The sequence below is a fragment of the Polypterus senegalus genome, chromosome 4 (genome assembly GCF_016835505.1).
Source record: "Polypterus senegalus isolate Bchr_013 chromosome 4, ASM1683550v1, whole genome shotgun sequence".
NCBI classification, from domain to species: domain Eukaryota; kingdom Metazoa; phylum Chordata; class Cladistia; order Polypteriformes; family Polypteridae; genus Polypterus; species Polypterus senegalus.
In genome coordinates this window covers 145,705,810-145,729,433 of record NC_053157.1, presented here as the reverse complement: position 1 = coordinate 145,729,433, position 23,624 = coordinate 145,705,810, and the positions used below count along the sequence as shown (strand labels likewise).

The 23,624-nt window shown below is 39.5% G+C and overlaps 1 protein-coding gene across 1 annotated transcript in view; it reads left to right on the top strand.

Annotated features, from left to right (window-relative positions):
* Positions 1-23,624, top strand: part of sorcs2 (sortilin-related VPS10 domain containing receptor 2) — a 1,110,734-nt gene that overhangs the window by 1,022,820 nt on the left and 64,290 nt on the right. The window contains exons 10-13 of the mRNA XM_039751427.1: positions 5,190-5,336; positions 6,496-6,598; positions 19,038-19,114; positions 19,645-19,736. Of these exons, the coding sequence (XP_039607361.1) occupies positions 5,190-5,336; positions 6,496-6,598; positions 19,038-19,114; positions 19,645-19,736 (419 nt within the window). The remainder of the gene's footprint in view (positions 1-5,189; positions 5,337-6,495; positions 6,599-19,037; positions 19,115-19,644; positions 19,737-23,624) is intronic.

The following is a 23,624-nucleotide window of genomic DNA, read 5'->3' as shown; positions in this document are numbered from 1 at the left end:
TGGCCCTACTAGTGTGAAGGATACAGAGCGCTTCAGATGTCCAGCTACAGCCACGACCACGAGGAATGAAGAAAGAACCCGGATGTGAAAGCAGCGGTGCATCAGTGGCTACGCGCTCAACTAAAAATATCTTTTGCTGATGGCATTAAAAAGTTAGTATGACACTGGGAAAATTGTATCGCAAAGTAAGGTGACTATGTAGAAAAGTAATGTAATTTGTTTTTGATTTTCTTAATAAAGTTTAAAAAAAAAGCACTGAAACTTTTTGAAAATCTCTCGTACATTTGGCAAATGACTCAGATAAACCCTGTGTAAAGTGGAATTTATTTATCATATTAACTATGACATTTTTTGTAATGTTAGAATTATAATAATAATTTACTTACAAATAAAATATATAAAATTACTACCTGCTCTGTACGTTCATCTGCTTTTCCCAGTACAGGGTTTTGAGGCACTAAAGTCTTTTTTGATAATACAAGGATAAACAAGTAAGTCCATTGTAGAACACAATTCTGTCACACAGCCAAAAACTGCCTTACAATTGTCAATGAGCTTAATATGGAAGAAACATTCACTGAGATAGGCTAATGGGGATTACTGTATGATGAAAATAGCATAGCACTCACCTACATGCTTAACCCAGTTCAAAATTTTAGAGGATCAGACCTTTCCTGAGAGCACTGGACAGGTGCAAGGCAGGAAACAGTCCTCTACAGGGTCCACTCACACAAACACACATTTGTACTCATATGGAAGCAGCTTTTTAGTTAACCTGACAGGCATATCTTTTGAGAATGAGAGAAGAAAATCAATGCTGCTGTAGAAAGAATATGCAAAATCCATGTGGACGATAGCCAGGTGCAGGACTCAGACACGGGGGACTGAAATCATAAGGCAGCTGTGATAACCATTGCATCACTGTGCTGCCCTGTATAACTAAACTGTACTACAGCCTTTTTACTTCCCAAATAATTATTTTTTAATGTTGTTTCTTTATTGTCAGGTTATTTTAATTGAATTAACTGTAGGCACGCAGCAGGAACATTCTAGAGCTCATTGTTGTTATTTATCATATTTGGGTCATGTGAACATAAACTTCTCCTTAGTGCCACAACTTGCAGTACAATAGTGTACCCTCCTGTTAAATAGGGGAACAGTAGCCTGGTACAGTTCTACCACTCATCTAATGTGCCTCTGAGAATTTTAGACATATTGGTGTTTCCTAAACAATTAATTGAAAAAACTGTCAATTACAATTATATCTGTACACATCTGTAGAATTATAACTGTTATGTTAATTTATTTCAATAATGTTTACCATTATATAATATGACATTTGTTTATGCATTTATTAAAACCCAACCTGGGATCCACTTTAAACAAAAGAAAAGTACAGCAGTACAAATGAAGTATCTTGCATAAATACGTTCAGTGAGCCTCTGTTCACACATTTGTTTTCTGAACTTGTGATTTCCATTATGAGGATACAGAGAATTGTGGGAGAGCAAGACAGCATCAGCTACTCTTTCTTAGAGAATAATGGGAATTGTGGGTATAAATATAATTTTACCCCATAGCAGATCCTGTAAAAGCAGTAGCTTCAGACAGATATGAATGTAGCTCATCTATATTCTTTTTGTCTTTAAAAACATTTGGAGGGTTTAAATCAAAACCAATATATACATTGGTTTCCTATAACTCATTACATACTGCAGTGACATATACAAGCTGCACATTTTACATGAACAATGCAATCATTATAAGCACTGTAGAGGAAAGAACAAGTGAAAAGAAATAATATCATGAACTGTGTACAATGTTCACCTCCTTTATTTTCTGTCTGAGAGTTACCCCGTTAGTGAGCTGTGCAAGTGTTTAAACTGACCAATGCATGCTGCTGCTCCCAGCTTGTGTTTTACATAGGTCTTGAAGTGCACCAGTGTACTGTACTGGCACTGACTTGTTTCAAACCAGATTGTTGTGGCACATTGTGGTATAACATTTTCTTCACAGTACTGCATGCATTTTGCCATCAAGAACCCTCACCTCAACCATGTTCTATGAAGAGTATATATATATATGCATTGCACATATATATATTGTGCCGGTATATTCAGGGGGAGCAGCCCTGGACTGTGCAATACCTCCCCCTGGACACTAGATGGCCAGCCCCCTGGGTTGGAGCGGTGCCTCAGTCTCCCATAGGGTTCCATGGGAATTGGAATTGGGTGCAGCCCTGTTGGGTCCCACAGGTGCTGCCAGGGTGTGCTGCAGCTGGGACTCCTGAGCCCATATGGGCAGTGTATTCGCCACACCCAGAAGTGCAGCCGGAACTCGGCAGTCAACCACCTGGAGCACTTCTGGGTGGACTATAAAAGGGGCCAGCAGCCACCACTCAATGTCCAGAGTCGGGAGGAGGAGGACAAAGCTTGGAAGAGGAGTGGTAGTGCCAAAGGAGAGTGTTCTGCTTTAGTGCTTTGTGTTTTGGGACAGTGTTGTGCCTGTGGGGGTCATGAGGAAGATGTGCCCCACAGGTGAAGAAAAATAAAATCAGTTTGGTTTTATACGTGCCTCCGGTGTGAGTCTGTGTCGGGTCAGGTGCCTATATAGCGCCATTTTCTTACTTACTATATATATATATATATATATGCGTGTATATACTGCAATGGGCTGGCGTCCTGCCCAGGGTTTGTTTCCTGCCTTGCGCCCTGTGTTGGCTGGGATTGGCTCCAGCAGACCCCTGTGACCCTGCAGTTAGGATATAGTGGGTTGGATCATGGATGGATATACTGTATATGTATATATATATATATATATATATATATATATAAACTGCTCAAAAAATGAAAGGAACACATCAGATCTCAATGGGAAGAAAACTCCTGCTGGATATCTGTCTATACTCATATGGACTGAGTAATGTGTTAGGAATGAAAGGATGCCACATTGTTTTATGGAAATGGAAATTATCAACCTACAGAGGCTGAATTCAAAAACCCCCCGAAAATCAAAGTGAAAAAAATGATGCGGCAGGCTAGTCCATTTTGCCAAAATTTCATTGCAGCAGCTCAAAGTCATACTCAGTAGTTTGTATGGCCCTCACATGCTTGTATGCATGCCTGACAATGTCAGCGGGGCATGCTCCTAATGAGACATCAGATGGTGTCCTGGGGGATCTCCTCCCAGATCTGGACCAGGGCATCACTGAGCTCCTGGACAGTCTGAGGTGCAACCTGGTGGCATTGGATGGACCAAAACATAATGTCCCAGAGGTGTTCTATTGGATTTAGGTAAGGCAAGTGTGGGTGCTGGCTAGTCAATGGTATCAATTCCTCCATCCTCCAGGAATTGCCTGCATACTCTCACCACATGAGGCCAGGCATTGTCATGCACCAGGAGGAACCCAGGACCCACTGCACCAGTATAGGGTCTGACAATGGATCCAAGGATTTCATCCCAATACCTAATGGCAGTCAAGGTGCCTTTGTCTAGCCTGTAGAGGTCTGTGTGTCTCTCCATGGATATGCCTCCCCAGACCATCACTGACCCACCACCAAACCTGTCATGCTGAACGATGTTACAGGCAGCATAATGTTCTCCATGGCTTCTCCAGACCCTTTCAAGTCTGTCACACGTGCTCAGGATGAACCTGTTCTCATCTGTGAAAAGCACAGGGTGCCAGTTGATGGACCTGCCAATTCTGGTATTTGATGGCAAATGCCAATCAAGCTCCAAGGTGCTGAGCAGTAAGCACAGGGCTCACTAGAGGAAGTCAGGCCCTCAGGCCACCCTCATGAAGTCTGTTTCTGATTGTTTGGTCAGAGATATTGACACCAGTGGCCTACTGGAGGTCATTTTGTAGGGCTCTGGAAGTGCTCATCCTGTTCCTTCTTGGCCAAAGGAGCAGATACCAGTCCTGCTGATGGGTTAAGGATCTTCTTAGACCCTGTCCAGCTCTCCTAGAGTAATTGCCTGTCTCCTGGAATCTCCTCCATGTCCTTGAGACTGTGCTAGGAAACACAGCCTACCTTCCGGCAGTGGCACATATTGATGTGCCATCCTGGGGAAGTTGGACTATCTGTGCAACCTCTGTAGGGTCCAGGTATCGCCTCATGCTACCAATAGTGACACTGACCATAGCCAAATGCAAAACTAGTGAAAAAGCAATCAGAAAAGATGAGGAGGAAAAATTTCAGTGGCCTCTGCCTGTTAAACTATTCCTGCTTTGGGGGTTGTGTCATTGTTGCCCCTCTAGTGCACCTGTTGTTAATTTCATTAACACCAAAGCAGCTGAAACTGATTAACAACCCCCCTCTACTACTTAACTGGCCAGATCAATAGCTCAGACATTTCATTGACTTGATGCTATACTCTGATTAAACTTTGATTTATATTTATATATAAGATACATTGGCTCAACAATATAATTTGGCTTTAATTTGTATGCACTTTATACTGAACCCAACAGAATAGGGAGTGCTGTGTGTACTCAAGAAAGCCAAGTGATATCTTATTTGAGCTTCACCTAACTTAGTTTTTTCCACTTCACATCACATTTTCAACACCCCATTTCTTTTTTCCTGTGCAGGGCAGCTACACTTCTTCACTCACTGCTAGCCCAATTTCTTTTACAGCTTTGTCAGTGGTGAGCTTCTTCTGGTGGCATTGATTTACATGACCTGCACCCTTCATTTCGATGCATTATTAAGTTGTCAGAGCTGAGGCGAAAAAGGAAGTGCGGCCTAAAAATACCCAACTCACTAAAGAATTATTGCTGACAAATAAAGAAACACAGATTGGGCCATGTTTTTTTCTACAATGTCACCAAATTTCAGTCAAATCACTCAAAGCTTTTAGAAAATTTTGGTTTATTTAGTTTTTCTATTATGGGGGAGCTATCTTTTAATATTAATATATCAAAATGTTATTTCTTAGCTGATACATACAGCCCTAGATGTATCATTCTCCCAAATTTCAGTCTTTTAACTGAAATAGTATTTTTATTGCTGAGTGAGTGAGTCAGTCAACTTTGCCTTATATAGAGATGTTACTTTGAAAAGTATGAATTAATGAAATGTGCTCTTAATATAAACACTTGATAAAGTATTTATACAGATTCAACAAATTATTTCTCAACTGTTTAATGACATTTCTATCAAATCAAATGTGTCAAAATCTTATTTTAGGTGCGTGGAGTCAAGGGAGTTTTTCTGGCTAATCAAAAAGTAGACGGGAAGGTCATGACTCTTATTACCTACAATAAAGGCCGGGATTGGGATTTTCTTAATCCACCATCCATCGATATGAATGGCAAGACTGTGAACTGCAAACCGGTAAGCAGTAATTAAAGTTTTTGTCATTAACTTCAGTCTTACCATTTATTTTGGCTCATTTTTTATATTATTCCACATGAGTAAAACCTCATGCTGTATTTATTGAGAAGAGCAAAGATAAAGTCAAAAGATATAGTAATATTAGAATAATATGCTAGGCTGGATGTCATCAAAACATTTTCTTACAAAGGTACACTTGATATTAATTTATTTTTCATTTTGCTTCAGAAGTAATACAGATGTATTGGCCTGCTTCCCAGTTTTCATAAAGGATATGGATATGCAAAAAGAAATGCCGAAACTTTACACTATTTTTCCCAATTACCAACCTCTATTATTCAGTTAATTTTACAGAACCTGTGTAGATTGTTTCTGCACATAAGTGAGAAGGGGATGGTAACTACCAGATCTGATGTTTCAGAGAAGATGAGAAACTGGATAACTAAAAACAGAGTAGTTCATTAATTGTAATTTACTATAATATTTTTGGGAAGAAGATTACAATTCATGCTCTGCCTCAATTGCATTACTTTAGAAATGCAGACAAACTACAATAAGGAACTTATACAAAGTGCTCCGCTAGTTCAGTAGAGCAGCAAAAATACTGGAATTTACAACAAATAAATGGCAAACATCCTGTGTGCCTCTAAAAGTAGTGATTGACTTAGACAAGCACTTATATAAAAATGGATAGAATCCTAACAATAATACTGAAAACATTGGTTCTCTTGTATAAAAGGAAAATCTTGATCATGTCATAGCAGAACTTAATTATGTGATGTATTACCCATAGCAATGCATTTGAATGTCTCCACAAATGACCAAACAGAAAGACAGTTTTCTAATTAACATTAAACAAGGTTTTTGCTTGCTCTAACATCAGTCTTTTCTGTGGTTTTTGGCTCTGTATTCAGATTAACTAAGCCAGAGGTTTTTAAATGAAAAGCAATTAAAGAAACCCACAAGATACAAAACTCTTTAAAGAGATGTTCCGAACCATGTGTACAGATCTGATGCCTCAGCACTTATCCCAAAGCACATTCAAACAAAATCTTTACACGAATATTTCACACCAGACATTTTCAGAGGTCACCAGATTGATTGGATTATCTCCATGACTTTATGCATTCATTCTCTTTTCCTTTGTTTTCCCACCCAGCCAAAGTGCCATCTTCATTTACATCTTCGCTGGGCAGATAACCCGTATGTCTCAGGCACAGTGCATACAAAGGACTCTGCACCGGGGTTAATAATGGGAGCAGGTAAGACACAATGTCCTGTAACTTTTAGTTGTTGCTATGTGATTGATGTCATTCTTAGGTAGGGTCTCATAGAAAGAAGTACATCAAGAAGGTGCTGATTAATGACTTGTATTGGCAAAGTTTGATAATACCATATGGAAATTATTCTCATTGGAGCAGCTCCATATTTATGCAACAAATCATTTAATGGAGAGAATATGGACAAGGCTAAAATGTAAATTAAAAACAGAAAAGGATAAGACTAATAAATAAAGTTAATCAAATTATAGCATATTAAAACAATGTGCATGTAATAGAATAATATAACCAGAAAAACAAAACTCTGATTTCATCCATAAATACTGGCCAGATTCTTTTTAATCATACTAGTTCCTGGAATTGTTACGTATTATACAGATATTGTGCAGTACCTTACATTATTGTCTGTTAGTACAGTTTGCATTGTGGCACACTGATTAGTACTGATGCCTTACAGATTAAGTGTTCTAGCTTTGAGTCTAATGGCCAGTACTTGTCTGTATACACTCTGCATATTCTTCCTGCATCTGAATGGATTTTACTCCCTGTATGGTTTCCTCCCACATTCAAGAAACATACATCTTATGTTAACTAGCCCTTTGTCAATGTGGATGGATGTGTGTTGTATTGTGTTATCAATTCTCCTAAGACTTGCATCAAACACCAAAGGTTTTTTTTCTAAATGAGGTATAGGAGGAAATGTCAAAAGCAACCATGCAACTGTTACCTGTAACTTCTTACCTATCTCGGTGTCTGTATTGAACCTCGTGTATTCAACCATATGGACCTCTATCAACAGGCTGCTTCTCTGACTGGGAAAAGTCTTTACTTTCACTCATTTATTTCAGTCCTGTTTACTTGTACAGTGATCCCTTGCTATATCATGCTTCGACTTTCGCGGCTTCACTCTATCGCGATTTTTTCTCATACACGCTTACGTCACTACGCATGCGGTTTCTGAGAACTTTTATCTAAGCCCCACGATGGCTCCTAAACGCGCTGCTTCTAAGCCTTCTGACAATAAAACTAAGCGCCGGAGGAAGATGGTTACTATCCAGGAGAAGGTGAAACTCTTCTCATGCATATGAAAAGACAGCGCCAGCAACTGCCTATCAAGATGTTCTTCAGCCGCGCACCCAGACACCCACTGCCTACTCCTAGTACTCCTTCAGCGGAAGAAGTTAACAATGCACCTGCTGAAGATACTGCACCACCTGAAGACTCTCCTACTGAGGTCATGCCTTCATAGGTTAGTGGTTGTGTGTAAGAACTGTGTGTGTGTGTGTAATTAAATGTACAGTACAATAATCTACTATATAAAAGCGGTTGGGAGAGCACAGGGTATCCAAACCAGCATTCAGTGCTAGGCAAAAACCAACCTGTCAATTAATAAGTGATGCTAGGTTGTTGTCTTTTCCTGACCCAAAGGCAGGCTAGCTCAGGCAGCCGGACTGCCATTTAGACTTGGAAGCACAAAACAGGTAGTAAGGATGTCCTGGGCTGCCTGTAAAATGCCTGCTTTTAGGATGAATTCATCTGCTGCATTGATTGAGGTTGAAGACATAAAGTCTGACTTAATTTTGTTTAAGACCTCAGTAATCACTGTGGCTTTAAAGAGCTATAGCCAAAAAGTGAATGCTATGTGTCTAGGTGGCAACCACCTAACCCACTGGTTGCTATTAAGTGAAACTGTCGAGTATGCAAAGAGACCTTTAGTGCAGTGTTATTCAGAGGGTTTTCAGATACGGTTCTGGCAAACTAGGATTGTGGCAGTTTACAGTATAGTGCCATTCAGAGCAAAGCTGGAGCAGTTTGGTGAAACAAAAATGCTGACAAGAAGGCATGTTTATGCATCTCAATCATAATGGTCAGTGACTGGCATTATGACCATAGTAAACTCTGGGTTGATTTCTTTTCTTTTATTAGTCACCTTGGAAAAAGAAGAATAGTACTTGTAGCAAACCATTTAGCAGTTCATTGTGCAGGCAAGACATTACTTATGCTGCTTCTAGCAAAATGGAATAAGTTCTAAACTCAAAATAGGGGAGTTCATTTATCAAGAGGCAGAATAAAGATTTTGAGGCTCAACTAAACAAGGTAAACAAAACCTTCCCCAAGTGATGGTAGTCCCAGAAGCATCTGTGTGTTTGGTTGAATTTGAGTGACTGAGATCACTGCAATGGTAGAAAAGTTCTAGTGTCTTGGATACTCTGGAGATGTATTTAAACTACAAATATTAAAATGACTGGTTATTGCAGTGTTGTCCCTGGTATTCCACCTCTATTACTCTGTGGATGATGGGACCTCAATGTTGGCAGATTTGAGGTGTGACCCCCTCTTCTGAAATGAGGTAAAAATGAGCATCTGCTCTCACTATTGAAAGATCAAGCTGTTCACCATTCTAGAATGGAGAAGGTCGCAAACAGTCTAGCGTTAAATCCAAGAGCAACAATGTGGAATTTCTCATGGCCTTAGATGAGTTGACCCAGTCTTTCTCCTTCCATGAATATCTTCTGAAAAAATTCCCAGTCCTTTCTACTTCTATTTTATGGAATTTATATCAGGTACCATGAGAGTATAGTATCTCTGCAGTTTGGCTGGACTTTTCCAAGATTGGCTTTTTTGCCCTCTTATTCTTCATTTTCCTGAACAAGATATTATATTGTAGGTCTTTTTCTTTTAGTTGAGTATAATGCAATAAGAATAACAACTAATGGTAGACCTAGTTCTGTTTTAGAATATGGTGTTTTTCTTTGTGCTAAAAAGAGGCAACAGTTGCCCCAGGTTGAAGAGATTAAGTACCATATGTTCGTTTCTACAAGGTTATTGTGAGATTGATCAACTGGTTATGCTGGTACACCAGTAGTATTGTCATTGTACCAGTGAAAACTGTATCAAGGCTGAAAGAGAGAGTCAACTGCAGAAAGAGGACACCTTCAAATTTAGAAGCCCAGCTGACTGCTAGATAGGAAGAGTTCTCCTGTAGCTCAACTGATTGAGACAGACATACCCTGCACTGTGAATACAGGACTCGAAGTTTGTACCCGGCAGCTGTGAGTGAGAACATGATGCTGAGAGGTATACCATCTAAATGAGTTTCTCACTGGTGGCAGAAAGTAACTCCTTAGGTGAAAGTATCACAATTTATCTTGTATTGCGCATTCCCATCCATACCTATGGCTCCCACACAGAATTGTTGGCATCATTCTCTGTAACTGAGGAGTCATGCTACCAGTTCACATGGAGCCTAAAGTTAAGCATCTGTTCTTCCAAACTGAGTGGGGAGCCTGCTTGAGTGGTTGAGACATCTAGTGAGAATTCACCTTTGGTGTTTGCTTCAGAAAGTGTACCAAGCATGGCTTACAGGAGAAGATTCAAGGAAAGACTTGGGACGTGGTGAAGCCCTAACATTTCTTCCCTGCGAATAACAATGAAGCAAATGAAAAGTGAGAGAGTGAATGAGCAGAATCCATTGATACATTTTCCAAACCACGTAATCCTAGTGAGGTTCAAAGTCTATGCCGTTCCAGCACAAAGCAGGAATAAGCTCTGGGTAGGATACCAGTTAACTTAATCACTTAGTTGCAAGAGGTTTTTAATGAAAGCTTCACTATTACTTCATGTCACAGTGACAGAATGAGTACTACTCCTGGCTTGTGGATCCATCATCATGGGTTTCACTATCACAGCTGATTTTTGTTTCTAAGCAGTTTGACATTTTTACCCTTTTTCCCCAGGTTTTCTAATGGGCGATACTGCTTTTCATCCCAGAACCCCAAATACATGCCAGTTAGGTTGAGTGGTAATTTCAAATGGATCATGTGATGGACTGGCACCCTGGCAGAATCCATTCATCCAGGCAGAGCACCCAGTGTTAAGCTCCAGCCCTCCAGAAATCTAAAATGAATTAAGAAAGTTTGAGAATGTTATATAATGTTTTACTATGGCCAAGAGCTCTTTCAAAGTTGGCTTTTTTTTTTACAATTTTAGAAGTTTTATATATATATATATATTTTTTTTTTTTAATAAACTCCATATTACTGAAAAAGCAGACCTCCAATTCCCCAGGGCCATTTTTTGTATTCAAAACAATTGAACATTATATTGGTAAAAGCCACAGAAAGCAAAATAATTACCCAAAATAAATTATGAGCTGCTGCTTTTTGATCGCTTGAATTACAAGCAATTCTTTCAGACAAGAATGCTGTTGGCAGTGCTCCCAACACTATAGACGCAGTATGTATTGATGTTATGTAAGATGTTTACCTAGACAATTCTTTGTTTATGGCATAATTGTTTCATAAAATTGGAGTTGCTGTTTGAGCTACAGTACTGTTGTGCTTAAGATGATCTCTATCCTAATGTTTATAGGCCTGAAAGATATAGGAATTCAGAAAGGTCTATCTCAAAAGATTATGTTTACAACTTTTTGCTTTCAATAGCAGAGCATATTATAACTACCAGAAAGATCAGAAAGTGGGGGAGCAAAGTTTTACTAAGATGGTTGTGGTAAAGTGGGGTCCGCAGCTGGGAAAAGTGGCTGTTTTAATAAACAAATAATTCTAATTGTACAGTCACAATGGTACAACACCTCTCCTTGCAGCTGGCAAGATCTAATCCCAGGATAGGGCACAGGTTAGTCAAACTCTTACTCTTTAAAGTTGCTAGTTAACGGTGGCGCGGTTAGTAGCGCTGCTGCCTTGTATTTAGGAGACCCAGGTTCGCTTCCTGGGTCTTCCCTGCGTGGAGTTTGCATGTTCTCCCCGTGTCTGCGTGTGTTTCCTCCGGGTACTCCGGTTTCTTCCCACAGTCCGAAGACATGCAGGTTAGGTGCATTGGCAATTCTAAATTGTCCCCGGTGTGTGTGCGCGCCCTGCAGTGGGCTAGCGCCCTGCCCGGGGTTTGTTTCCTGCCTTGCGCCCTGTGTTGGCTGGGTTTGGCTCCAGCAGACTCCCGTGACCCTGTAATTAGGATATAGCATGATGGATAGATGGACAATAGATGGATATGTGGCTAGAACAGGGCCATAAATTTAATGAACCAACCACACAATCATAAAAAACAGCATAGGCTTTGTTTAGTAATACATATGGTATTTGTGGTATATGCTACTAGCTGTGTTACGTAGTTTTGCACATTTTCTAAGTCAATGGGACATTAGTTAGTCGGGACTATGTAACTAGGTACTTATCTGTGTACAATATTTCTATTTATTTGTTTATCTTTTACCGTTGGCTAATATTATTGGTTCTCTTGAGCTGCATATTGTTGCTACATACAGTCCTTGGTGGTGGTATTGTGAATGAGATTGCAGAAGAATATATATTATATTAAAGTGGAATTCGATAAAGTTAGAAAGGTGATTTAAAAATGTGAAGGTAAATACAGTTAAAAATGTCTACTCTCTGTTAGCATCAAAGCCTAAAATTAGTACTAGTTCAGTATACAGTGGATTTGAATAAATGTCTACCAACAAAAAAAAGCAAAAGTAACTAATTACTTTTGCCCACTCAAAAGCACTGTCCTGTTCACTTCTTATCATATTATGAAAAACAGCATCTCTGTCAGCAATAGAAAAAAATCACACTTCATTCTGTTCAAATGTGGCTTGGCTTTATCAGTCAATCTGTTGTGTTTTTTCACTTTTTCAATTTTTTATTTCATCTGTTTTTATTATTTAAAAAAGCACTAACAGCGATCATTGATTGATATTGCAAACTTAATGATAGTATGTAGGTGGACAACAGTTATGGCTTTTTCAAAAAGGCAAGACTATGTACTGATAAAAAATGTAGTGTAATTCATTTCTCTCAGATTTATTGTCACATGCGACACACCCCAGAAGCAGCTGACAATGCTGTGGTGGGGACCCCCGTCCTCTCGCTTTTTTATCATGGTCGATACACAAATGGGGAAAACCCCTACGCTTTTTAAATGCTGTCTGTTGATCATCAAGGACCTTAAACTTTTACTTTTAGATCCAGATGAGGCTGGTTTAAACTAGTATTTTAGGATGTAGACTTCTAATCATGTACTATATGCAGCCTTATGTCCATGCTCTTCTCAAATCCTTTTGTGCTCTCCAGATGTGTCTAATAAACACTGAATAAATCTGCTGCTCTTCTCATGTTTATTCCCCACAAGTCTCCATAACTAGTTTTGTGTTTTTTAAAGATATGTGTAAGAATTTATTTTTTCTGAAAATTTACTGAAAAATAGTCATTTTCATGTTAATAGATGAAAATATATTTGGACTGAAGCAGGACTGTGATATAGCGGTTACACAGCTAAAAAAAAAAGGCTTTTTTAATAAAATAAGTGGGAACACTTATGCAGCTGCGGGGAGTTGGTGGAGTAATTGTGGCAAAACGCACCTACAGTACACGTGAAGGTGCTGTCTTTCTCAATTGCTTCATTGGCTTCCTGTGGTACACAATGCTGTGCCCACTGAGACTTAAGAACGAGCTGACTCAAAAAAAGACAAGACAAGAGAGAGAAGAAATGAAAGAGAAGAATAGATGCTGGAGAGTAAAGAACAGAAGAAGAGAGATAAGAGCGTGAAGGACCGGTAGTGAGCAGGTGTTTACAGTGAGAAGCAGGTGGACATGAATGAAACCCCAGGAAGTAGCACGTGGCCAGTGCTTAGGAGGGGGCATGGGGACCACTCCTGTTGAGCAACTGAGGAGCAGGAGTGATCATTACACTCCAGAGTGTCCTCTCGCTGGTTGGAGCCAGAGATCAGCAGTGGCATGAGGATTGCGCACTTTCATCGGGTGGAGCCAGCAATTGACAGCGGTTGACGTGGGAGCCGGTTCTGGTGGCTCCCCATGGAATGCTGTGGATCGGGCAGCAGGGTCACAGGTCAGGATTGAAGGATGTCAGAACCTGGACGTCTCTCCATGCTGTGACGCCTGAGTAGGATAAGCCGGAGAGGCATCGGTTTTTAAAGGAAAACACTGGGGATTGAGAATTTAACTCAGACTCCTGCCTGAATTTTAACCTCGTTTTTATGGATTTATTTATTCGATCATTTTCAACCTCCACTAGCACTTGGATGTTTTTATGGATTATATTTTTTATTAACTTTTTGAACACTTGTTTTTGTTGAGTTTTTCATAAAAGCACTTGCACTTTTCTCCATCCCCTTGCTTGGCGTGTTTTGTCTTCATCTGCCACGCTAACCTTGGTTATGGTACTGATGGTGTCAGGTTGAAGAGGCTCCTATTATAGAAGAGGGAGCAAGGAACCAACCTGCAGCATCGCAAGCACTTCTCATTCACTTAATTACTGTAGAAGGCAAGATTAATAGGAATAAAAATACAGCAGTATACCAAAAGGTTGTTGGACTTTTGTATTGTTTTTTCTACTATAATTAGCTGTTAACCACCAAATCTCACTAATTCTGATGGATGAGTAAGAGGCAGGTAACTAGTGATGAGTGAAGTGATTTACGCAAATTTGAATTCCCATTGAAACTTAGTGTTTCATTTTGTAAAACAATTCACTAAACAAATTCATTCCTGTCTGGAGACATTTACATACATCAGTTTCACATGAATCTGCCTTTCATTTTGTATTTAAAAAAGGTCTCTAATGGAAAAAAATCACTGACGCCCTGTTCGAGGTAAACACCACCATCTGGTTTAAATTTAACTTGTTTTCCATATAAAACTGTTGAATAACCCCAAGAATTATAATGTTGTTATGCCAGTAAACACGGTTTTCTGAATGGATTCATCTTTATTCCTATATGTAATTTTTAAAATAAAAAATTCTCTTATGTCAATTTATTCATCGACTATTTATAAGTATGGTTGGCTGATTTTCAATTTTTTTTAAACTCGGGTTTTGATTGTTGAATTTTTGCAGCTGATGAACTCAATGGCATCATTTTTACTTTGCCAACTGTCTGGTATTTTTCCTTATTTGCCTATATGATTGTAAATTCTGCTAAAACTTTAATTTACCTCATCAGGTTTAAATTGTTCTGTTAGTCCTGATCCGTTTAAATTTTTTTTTTCAACTAAAATTTCAGTTGATTTTTAAATGACTGAATTGAGATGGTCCACTTTCCTATCACTCCATGCTTTCCCGAGGTCCATTTGTTAAAAGATTCTGCTTTGAAACATATTTTGCAAATTGCAACATCCATCCAAGTATATTTTAACAAAATGTTCTGGCTTTAACCATTGTGTTTTAAACCCCAAACACCATTTCTTTGATTTATTACTTGAATTATGTTCAGCTTTTTGCTTAGACATGGTTAAAGTGACAAAAAAACAACATTGCATGTAACACAGTTTTCATGCAGTCAAAGAACAGAGGTGGGGTGTGAAATAGTAGGCCAGTTTTTAAATAAATAATCGCCGCACTCGCGGCTTATAGAAAGGGCATGGTAGTGTGGCAAGAGCGGTTCTCGGATGCAATGTGGTGCGGGCGTTTCCTTGCTTAAGTGCATAGGTGAGGAATTGTCTGTATCTGTAATTGATGCCAGGAGCTGCTAATCGCCGCACCTGTTCCATGTCCCCATTATATATAGTAGGAGCGCGAGTGTGAAGGGTAGAGAAGAGAATAGAAAGACGCATTTAGCAGAGTTTAAAGGACAGACAGAAGACAGGAGTTAGAGTAAGCCGACACTTATCTGGAAGAAGCAAGTGGACAGGGATGGTGTCTCAGAAGGAGGCACGAGACTCACTTCTGCTAAGCAGCCTGGAGCAGGAGTGATTGCTGTGCTCTGAGACGTCTTCTCGCCGGGTGGAGCCTGGATAGGCAGCGGTGGGAGGAAGTCACACTTTCGCCGGGAGGAGCCTGGATGGACAGTGGTGGGAGTGGGAGCAGGGTCCAGCAACTCTCTGCAGAATGCCATGGATCAAGCAGCAGGCCAGGTATAATGGATGTCTGCGCCTGTTGGTGTACATCTCTCTGTGATGCAAAGCCTATGAAGGATTGTGACGATGCGTGTTCGGCTCCATGCTCACATCTCTGTTTGGGAGCCCTTGAACCCAACATCATCGATAATGTTACCAAGTTGTCAGTGAAGGCAACAAGTAAGCAAGGGGATGGTAAAAAAGTGCAACAGTGCCTTTATTAAAACAGTCAACAAAAACAGTGTTCAATTAAATAAAGTGCAGTGCTTCAAAGGTTCAATAAATAAAAAACATGTGGAGGTTTAAAACAATAGAAGAAAACAATCCTTTTAAAATCAGAGGTTAAATCATCCAACAAGAACAATCTTTAAAATCCAACAACAAGCTTGGTGCTTCTTTTAACTTGTGACTCCCCTGCTTTTCTCTGTCCAGGCTTCGCAACAGGGGAGCCACTCTCTCTCTGCAGCTGCCCTTTTTCCTTCACTCACACGAGACTGGAGAACTTCCGATCCCTGGCCTCGGTCTGGCATTTATCCCAGTCCCCGAGACTTGATTTCCACCAACTGCCAGGTCGCTCACGTTGGGGACTCCACCACCAAGCCTCCCGACTTCCGCTGCCTTTCCGGCCTTCTGCGGCTCGTTGCCATCTCCTGGTCACTCTTGCTACCTGCTCACTCAGTGGGAGCAACATCAACTCAAACGCCTGGGTGTGGCCCATCACCTAGGCCCTCTCAACTGCCCTCCAGCGCTCGTTCGCTCGCTCGCTCACTCACCCGCTCTTCGTGGCTCTCTCTCTCTCGCACCGACCTGCTTCCCAATAACCTCAGTCTTTCTTTTCATTTCCGATCTTCTTTCGCTTTACTTTTTCTGATCTTTTTTTTTCCCCCCTCCTTAACCAACTCGCGCTTCTTTTATAATGCGAGGGGCCATAGCAGCTGTAGCATATTAGCCACGGGAACAATCACGGATGTGGGCAGTCCCTCACCTGTGCACTTGGTGAGAAACGCCCACACCGCAGATCGCCCCGTGGCTTGCTATGGCCCAACGCTCCCTCGCTAAGCCGCCGCGAGAGCGGTGATTATTTATTTAAAAACTGGCCTTTGCTAAATGAGCTGTGCACCTGCTATACCACAAGGATAAGCCGGAGAGGCGTCAGTTTGAAGAGAGAAGCACCTGGCAATGAATGATTTTTAATGCTCCTGGTAGTATTTTAACCTCAGTTTTATTGGATAATTTCAACCTCCACACTTTCACTGTTTTTTAATGGATCATTTATTTATTGATGCTTTGATTGCACAGCACTATTTATTTGAACATTTTTTGGTTTTGACTGTTTTAAAATAAAAGCATTTCTGCACTTTGCACCACACCGCTTGCTTTGTTTGGTATCCTCATTGTCCAGCTCATCCGGTTACATTACCAATGGTGTTGGGTTCAAGGGTTCCCAAAAGGCAATAATAGGAAGAAACTGCATCGTCACATGTGGTCCTGTCAAAAACCGGAGCAGGTTTGGGATTCCCATGGATTTTCCCACAGTCATCCATACATATCATAATGGGAGGACGTGGGGGACTAAAGCCCTAGAAGCCCCCCAATGACACCACTAGTGGCAGTGTTAAGGACCGATTGACTTTTCAATAACCTATAACAGGTTTATATTAAAAGTAACATATTTAAATAAATTAAAATTAAACTAAATTCAAGTAAGATGTATTTTAAAATGCAATGTTAGTTAGCAGCACTCCATTAGAGAGTATCTCTTGTTCTTTCAGGTTACCTGTTCTTTTACATGCTAGCTCATTAGCCATCTCTAAAAGACATATAAACAAGAGAATACTACTGATATGTGCTATTCTTTATGTACATATTGTCAGAGATGCCTGGGGTGGCGACCGGGCCGGGACGCCCAGGAGGACCGGAAGAGGGCTTACGTCCACTTCAGACCACGTGGGTGCAACCACCCTGGTTCCTTTGGGGGCCACGGGTACAGAGCTTTGAAGCTCTACCCTGTGGGGACCCGTGGTCACCGCCAGGGGACGCCCCTCTGCCTAGAGAGCCCTGGACTTCTGCACTTCCACCACACCCGGAAGTTCTGGGGGGAAGAGGATCGGGGGCACCCGGAGTGCTTCCGGGTCCAAGCCGGTGCTTCCGCTACACAGGAGCGTGTTGGCAGAAGGTCACTGATGGACACCTGGAGCACATCCAGGTGCATATAAAAGGGGCCGCCTCCCTTCATATGATGGCTGGAGTCGGGAGGAGAAGACAAGGTCTTGGAGGAAAGGCAAGGAGGCGGCCTGAAGAGAGTGAAGGCATTGAACTGAGTGGCCAGGACTTTGGGGACTTTTGGGGTTTGAGCACTCATTTGTAAATATGGACTTTGTTAATAAACATATGTGTGGGGTGAGTTTAACGTGTCTGCCTGTCTGTGTCCAGGTCATACTCCACAATATATAGTGCGCCTAAGTTCACAATGAATGTTGTGCTTCTCTCATGCCTTTTCTTTCTGACAATTTCCATTTGCAGGCCATGTTTTTGCAGGTATCAATATCAGTCCCCAGAGTATTTATAAGTTAGATCTTCTGGAAGTTTGTAAAGCTTCATGTCTTTTCACTCCATTGTCCAAAGTGATTAAGCTAAGATTTTGTCCTAATTTTAATGGCCAAGGATAAATCAAAGTTATCTGGAAATTATGAATAAGGGGTGCTGGGGTATGCAAAATCATTGAACATGGCTTCTAATTTAATTTCTTTCCATTTTCTTTGTATTTACATTCCATGGTGCCAAATTGTATTTTGTTTCTTATTGTGTACCCTGCCATTTTGTATATTTTCTGAAAGCCTCAGGCACATTCTTGTTGTTAGTGAATCACTGTTTCTAACATGATGTGGTTAGAAGTGGAGACACATGCTATTTAAGTTGGTAGGATGCTATATTCTGCATCCAAGTTTCTGCATTTTGAAAAAAGAAAAAATTTCCAGTGTAGTTAGTTAAGATCTATTCAGGGAATAATAACTTTGATTTTCAGTTTAGTTGTCTGGCTTCGTTTGATTTTCTGGTTTGACCAATGCTTATTTTTTTCCACTTATTGCTCTCTATCATCTGGTACTTTTGATTCTTAGCCACCCTGCCCTTTTCCATCATTGTGGCAAAACACAAGGTCACATAGCTTGGGATTACTTAAAGGAAGAGACAGGTCAGTATGGCCATTTAGGTCTGTTTCCAGAAATTAAAATAGAATTTCACATACAAAGAGTGTGACGTATTCTAAATACTATGAAGTCTGCACTGCCATCAGTACTAACATTAACAAAAATGTTTGACTGACCCTCCTACTTTTATAACTCCCTTAAAAGTGTCATGTTTTTATTCGTCTCTGATATTCCATGCCATTTAATTTTTTTTCCATGTAGCGCTCTTCACCAAACAGAGGCTACATCCTGATGTATGCAATATGTCCCAATGTACAGAAAACAGTCCTTCTGCTCAAGAAAAACAGTGTAGGTGTCAATTAAGAACAATAAATAGTCCTATCAGTGTGCCATTTTCTCTTTTAGGCAACCTTGGCTCCCAGTTGGTTGAATATAAAGAGGAAATGTATATTACATCGGATTGTGGGAAAACATGGAGACAGGTATGAATTATTTCCTAAACTCTAAAATGGGCAATAACAGAGTATTTGTATTGTCGTGGTCCATTTTCAAATTGATTTCAATCCTTGTAGAAATAAAGTTGCACAATAATCCTTTGCCAGCCAAAACCCTTGTTGATTAATTTAATTACTTTCTAAAAATATTGCTGCCTGTGATATTGGGAGTGGATATTAATGTATTTAACCTTAGTTAAAATGCAAAGTATTTCTGAGTTCCATTTCTTTGTTAATAGACACATTTTTGGGGCTGAATCTTTAATGATGTCATGGAGGCACGAAGCTTCTCAACCGATTCTACTAAATTTTCAAAACTTGTTCCTCCAGTCAGATTTAGAATCGTGTTTAACAATTTCTGCTTTTTTTAAATAGAGACACATAATGTAGATTGCATTATTGCAGTTTTCCTGAGCAATATGTAATAACTGTATTGTACAAACTTTACTTTTCCTTTTCCTTCAGTGTACAAAGGCAGATGATATCTGAAGTTAAATATCCATTTTTTCATATATTAGGTGTTTGAAGAGGAGCACCACATTTTGTACCTTGACCATGGAGGAGTTATTGTTGCAATTAAGGATACCTCTATTCCCCTTAAAATTCTCAAGTAAGAAATATGGCATAAATTAAAAAGCCTTTTTTTACCTTACATAACAATCTTTGAAAAGAATATAATTTTGTAAATGGACAAGTTAGTAGGAAATGTAAATAGAATAATAGTTGAATGATGCCTTGTTGAAAATGTGGTGTTTTTTACACGTAAATTATGATGCTTATTTTCTCTGGCATATTGTTTCAAACAAGTTTCTAGACATATGAAAAGAAATGTTAGAATTTTGCCAGCCTTTTATTTTGGAAGGTAAGAAGTCATGACAACAATAAAAATCATGATTTTGTCTTGAGATGAATACAAAAGTAGCACTTGGGACATTGTCATAATTTTGTAGATTTTCATATCTGACAAGGGTCACAATGAGAATGCTAGTGTTATGATTCTCATGTCCAGCAGGAGAATAACTACTGTGCTATAGGTCAGTTGTTGCTATGTCATAAGATGACTAAAACTGTCTTCAACTAAGAAACTAGCAGGAATCAGACCTGTAGAAATTAAGATTGCAGTCACTAGCAGGGCAGATTCATCCAGAGGTCAGGGATGAACAGCTCGCCTGCACCTTCAGAGTTGGTCATTCCCTCACCGTGATTCTCCCACTGAAGTTTTCCTGACAAGAAAACCATGTCAAGTAAGGTGGCACCTCATCACATTTTATAGATTTCTCAAGATTGTTGTGGGGGTGTAAAGTTGGATGAGCTGAAGAAAACATTAGAGCCAGGGCAACAAGGTTACAAAATGAAATGATTTTTTCTTGTAAGCTGTTATCCAAGAAAACCTTTATCCAAAAGCTGGAAAGTCAGGCAAATGTTACATCAAAACAGTTGCCAAAAAACGGAGCCTAAAGGAAGCAAAGAAGTCAAAACCTTACACATTAAGCAAATATTTGGTGTAATGCAAAATCAAGAAATCATTTCCTGGCTTATATGTCATGTTATGGTAATTAGATAGATAGATAGATAGATAGATCTGAAGCAATCCCTTGTGCGAAAAAGGGTGTAAACACAATTACCCCACTCCCTGTAAGGAGAGTAGTTTTGTAGGTGCTGGAGTTTAATATGATTCTGTTTAAAGACACACTTTTAGAAAAATGGCTTTTCTTAATGTGGTCATGAACAAACCAACTCAATGCAGTTGTTTTTCCAAAAAACAGTGTCTACCAGATGTAATAAAGGACAGTATTGATGGAATTACCTGAAAGGACTACCATCAATGTGGTGAATTTGAAAATTTTTCAATGATCTTTAAACTTTTGATGGCCTTTACATGCAGACAATGGTTCATCTGTTAATATGCCTGGACAACAGCTCTTTTAAATTATATTAGTATAATCATTATAATATTATGATCAATATGATATTATTATAAATATTATATTAGTATAATTATTCTTTATTTATTTAACTGTGACCTGGGGTTAGAATATACGTAGTCACCAACCGTCTTTTGTGGTCTAAAAGGTGACTAAAGATTTTTGACATTTGGAAAGGGACCCAGCATAAATATTTCCGATCTAAAAATCCAGGAGTTGAAGGATCAATAACAACACTAGATGAATTTAGAAAATGGCCAAGAACTGGCAGATAAAGAGAGAAATTTATCAACTTTATAATCTTTAGCAAAAAACAGGAAAAACAAATATAATCAGTGTTCTTGCAAAAGAAAGTGACAGTGGTTAAAATAGCCCAAAACCTGGAAAAATATTTTATTAATAGTTATATGAATGAACTGCGGTGGGCAGGCACCCTGCCCAGGGTTTGTTTCCTGCCTTGCGCCCTGTGTTGACTGGGATTGGCTCCAGCAGACCCCCGTGACCCTGTAGTTAGGATATAGCAGGTTGGATAATGGATGTATGAATGAAGGTTAGCCGATCTGTGTTCCATTATTTCACTTAGCATTTTTGTACAGGCTTAAAACCTGGTTAAGTGTATTATGTAAGGAGTTGTATAAGGCTTTTTAGGTAATTTAGCGAGCAGTGAAATGTTGCAGCTGAGACACTGGAGCACAAAGATGTCACTGCAATTCCTGCCTCTTACTCAGGGTGGGACCCAAAGTAAGTTGTGCTCCGATTACTAAAATTATGTGTGTAAACATCTGCAATGTATCGTGGTCCTACAAGTTAAGAGTTAAGGACTCTACAATAAAGATAAAGTAATGAGTTTTACATGTGATTGCTGGATAGTAAGCAGAATCCTTAGAATATCTTTGAGTTAATGGACAATGTCTTTCATTGATAATGGTCAGAGTTGTAGACATCAATTTCTTTGTACTCTTCATAATTTCTTCAGGTTTTTTAGTTCTCTTGAGTCTTTTCCAGCTAAGTGGTGAAATACAGGAGCCCAACTCCTGGGCTACTTTAAATGGATGTGATAACCAATTATTCTTTGGCTTGTCATGTTGAATTAATGCTCAGACAATTTACTTACAGCATTTGCGCACATTAAAGTGGATAAGGTCTTGGTGATCCTGAACTTTGGCTTGATTATTTTAAAATCTGACTTTTATTTGACAGCGGATAGGTTATTTAATTTGAAAGTTTCTAAAATGACACTATCCTGCGTACTGCGTGTCAGTTGGGATCTTGATTCCTTTTTCTTAAAGATCATGTTTCCAGTGTATTGTAGCTGTACAAAGTATGTAAATAATAATAATAAATTATATATATATAATATATATATATATGAATTATGCATTGTTGGGGCCTTATACTGTATATTCCCCTTGGAATTTTTCTGTATATTTTCACATCACATTTGAAAGAAATTCCCTAAAGCCCATTATTTTGTCTCATGGTGGCCACAGTTTGTAAATTAGAACCTCAAAGTCATTTTCTTCTTCAGCATCAGTCTGAAATAGCAAAAGATCATAAGGAACCTCCTTCATCTCAAGGAAGCTTGACATTTGTTCTAATCCATTAGTTGCAGTAGAGCAACTGCACAAACGCTGCCAGACATTTCCCGTGGAATGTAAAACCTCTAGGAGCCCAAGTCAAATGGATTAATCCTTCAGTAGCTCATTGCCTAGATGACGAATAGCTAAAATCTCTTTTCAAAACATGTTTAGTCAGTTTGATTCTGCTGTATTACCGTGACTGCCTCTTTTAGTTCTGGTGTCAAGTTGTCCTTACCATTGCTGATGGCACTTTTTTTCCATCCCTCTAGTGCTCCCTGATTTAAGCATTTACAATTTACACTACAATACAATTTATTTTTGTATAGCCCAAAATCACACAAGAAGTGCCTTAATGGGCTTTAACAGGCCCTACCTCTTGACAGCCCCCCAGCCTTGACTCTCTAAGAAGACAAGGAAAAACTCCCTTGTTGGGAAAAAATACACAGAACTGAACAAATCCTCAACTACAAGTACGTAGTAGAATTTAACAGTAGATTATATCAGATAATATGATTTGGATTTGTTTAGAGTACTGGAGACCTCAGCCATCAAGCTGCCTCGCCCATATGGCCATTCCACTGCTGAAACAGCACTGGGCCAGCCAATCCGATGAAAGGACCCCTCTACTCAATGATTCCTGCGATCCTCCATCAGGGATGACTTTACCTTAGGCAGGCAAAACAACTTGGGAGGTGGGCCGTGGCACCAAGTGCCACATTTGAGTACAGAGAAAAGAAACAGAATAGGTGAGGGTTAGTAACAAACAGAGGTGGGTAGTAACGAGTAACATTTACTCCGTTACATTAACTTGAGTAACTTTAAAAAAAATGTACTTCTAAGAGTAGTTTTACTGCACGAAACTTTTTACTTTTACTTGAGTACATTTGTGAAGAACAAACCCTACTCTTACTCCGCTACATTGGGCAACACTCAAATCGTTACTTTTTTTCCATTAGATACAGTACGCTATATTTTTGCCAGAGATAATCCGCC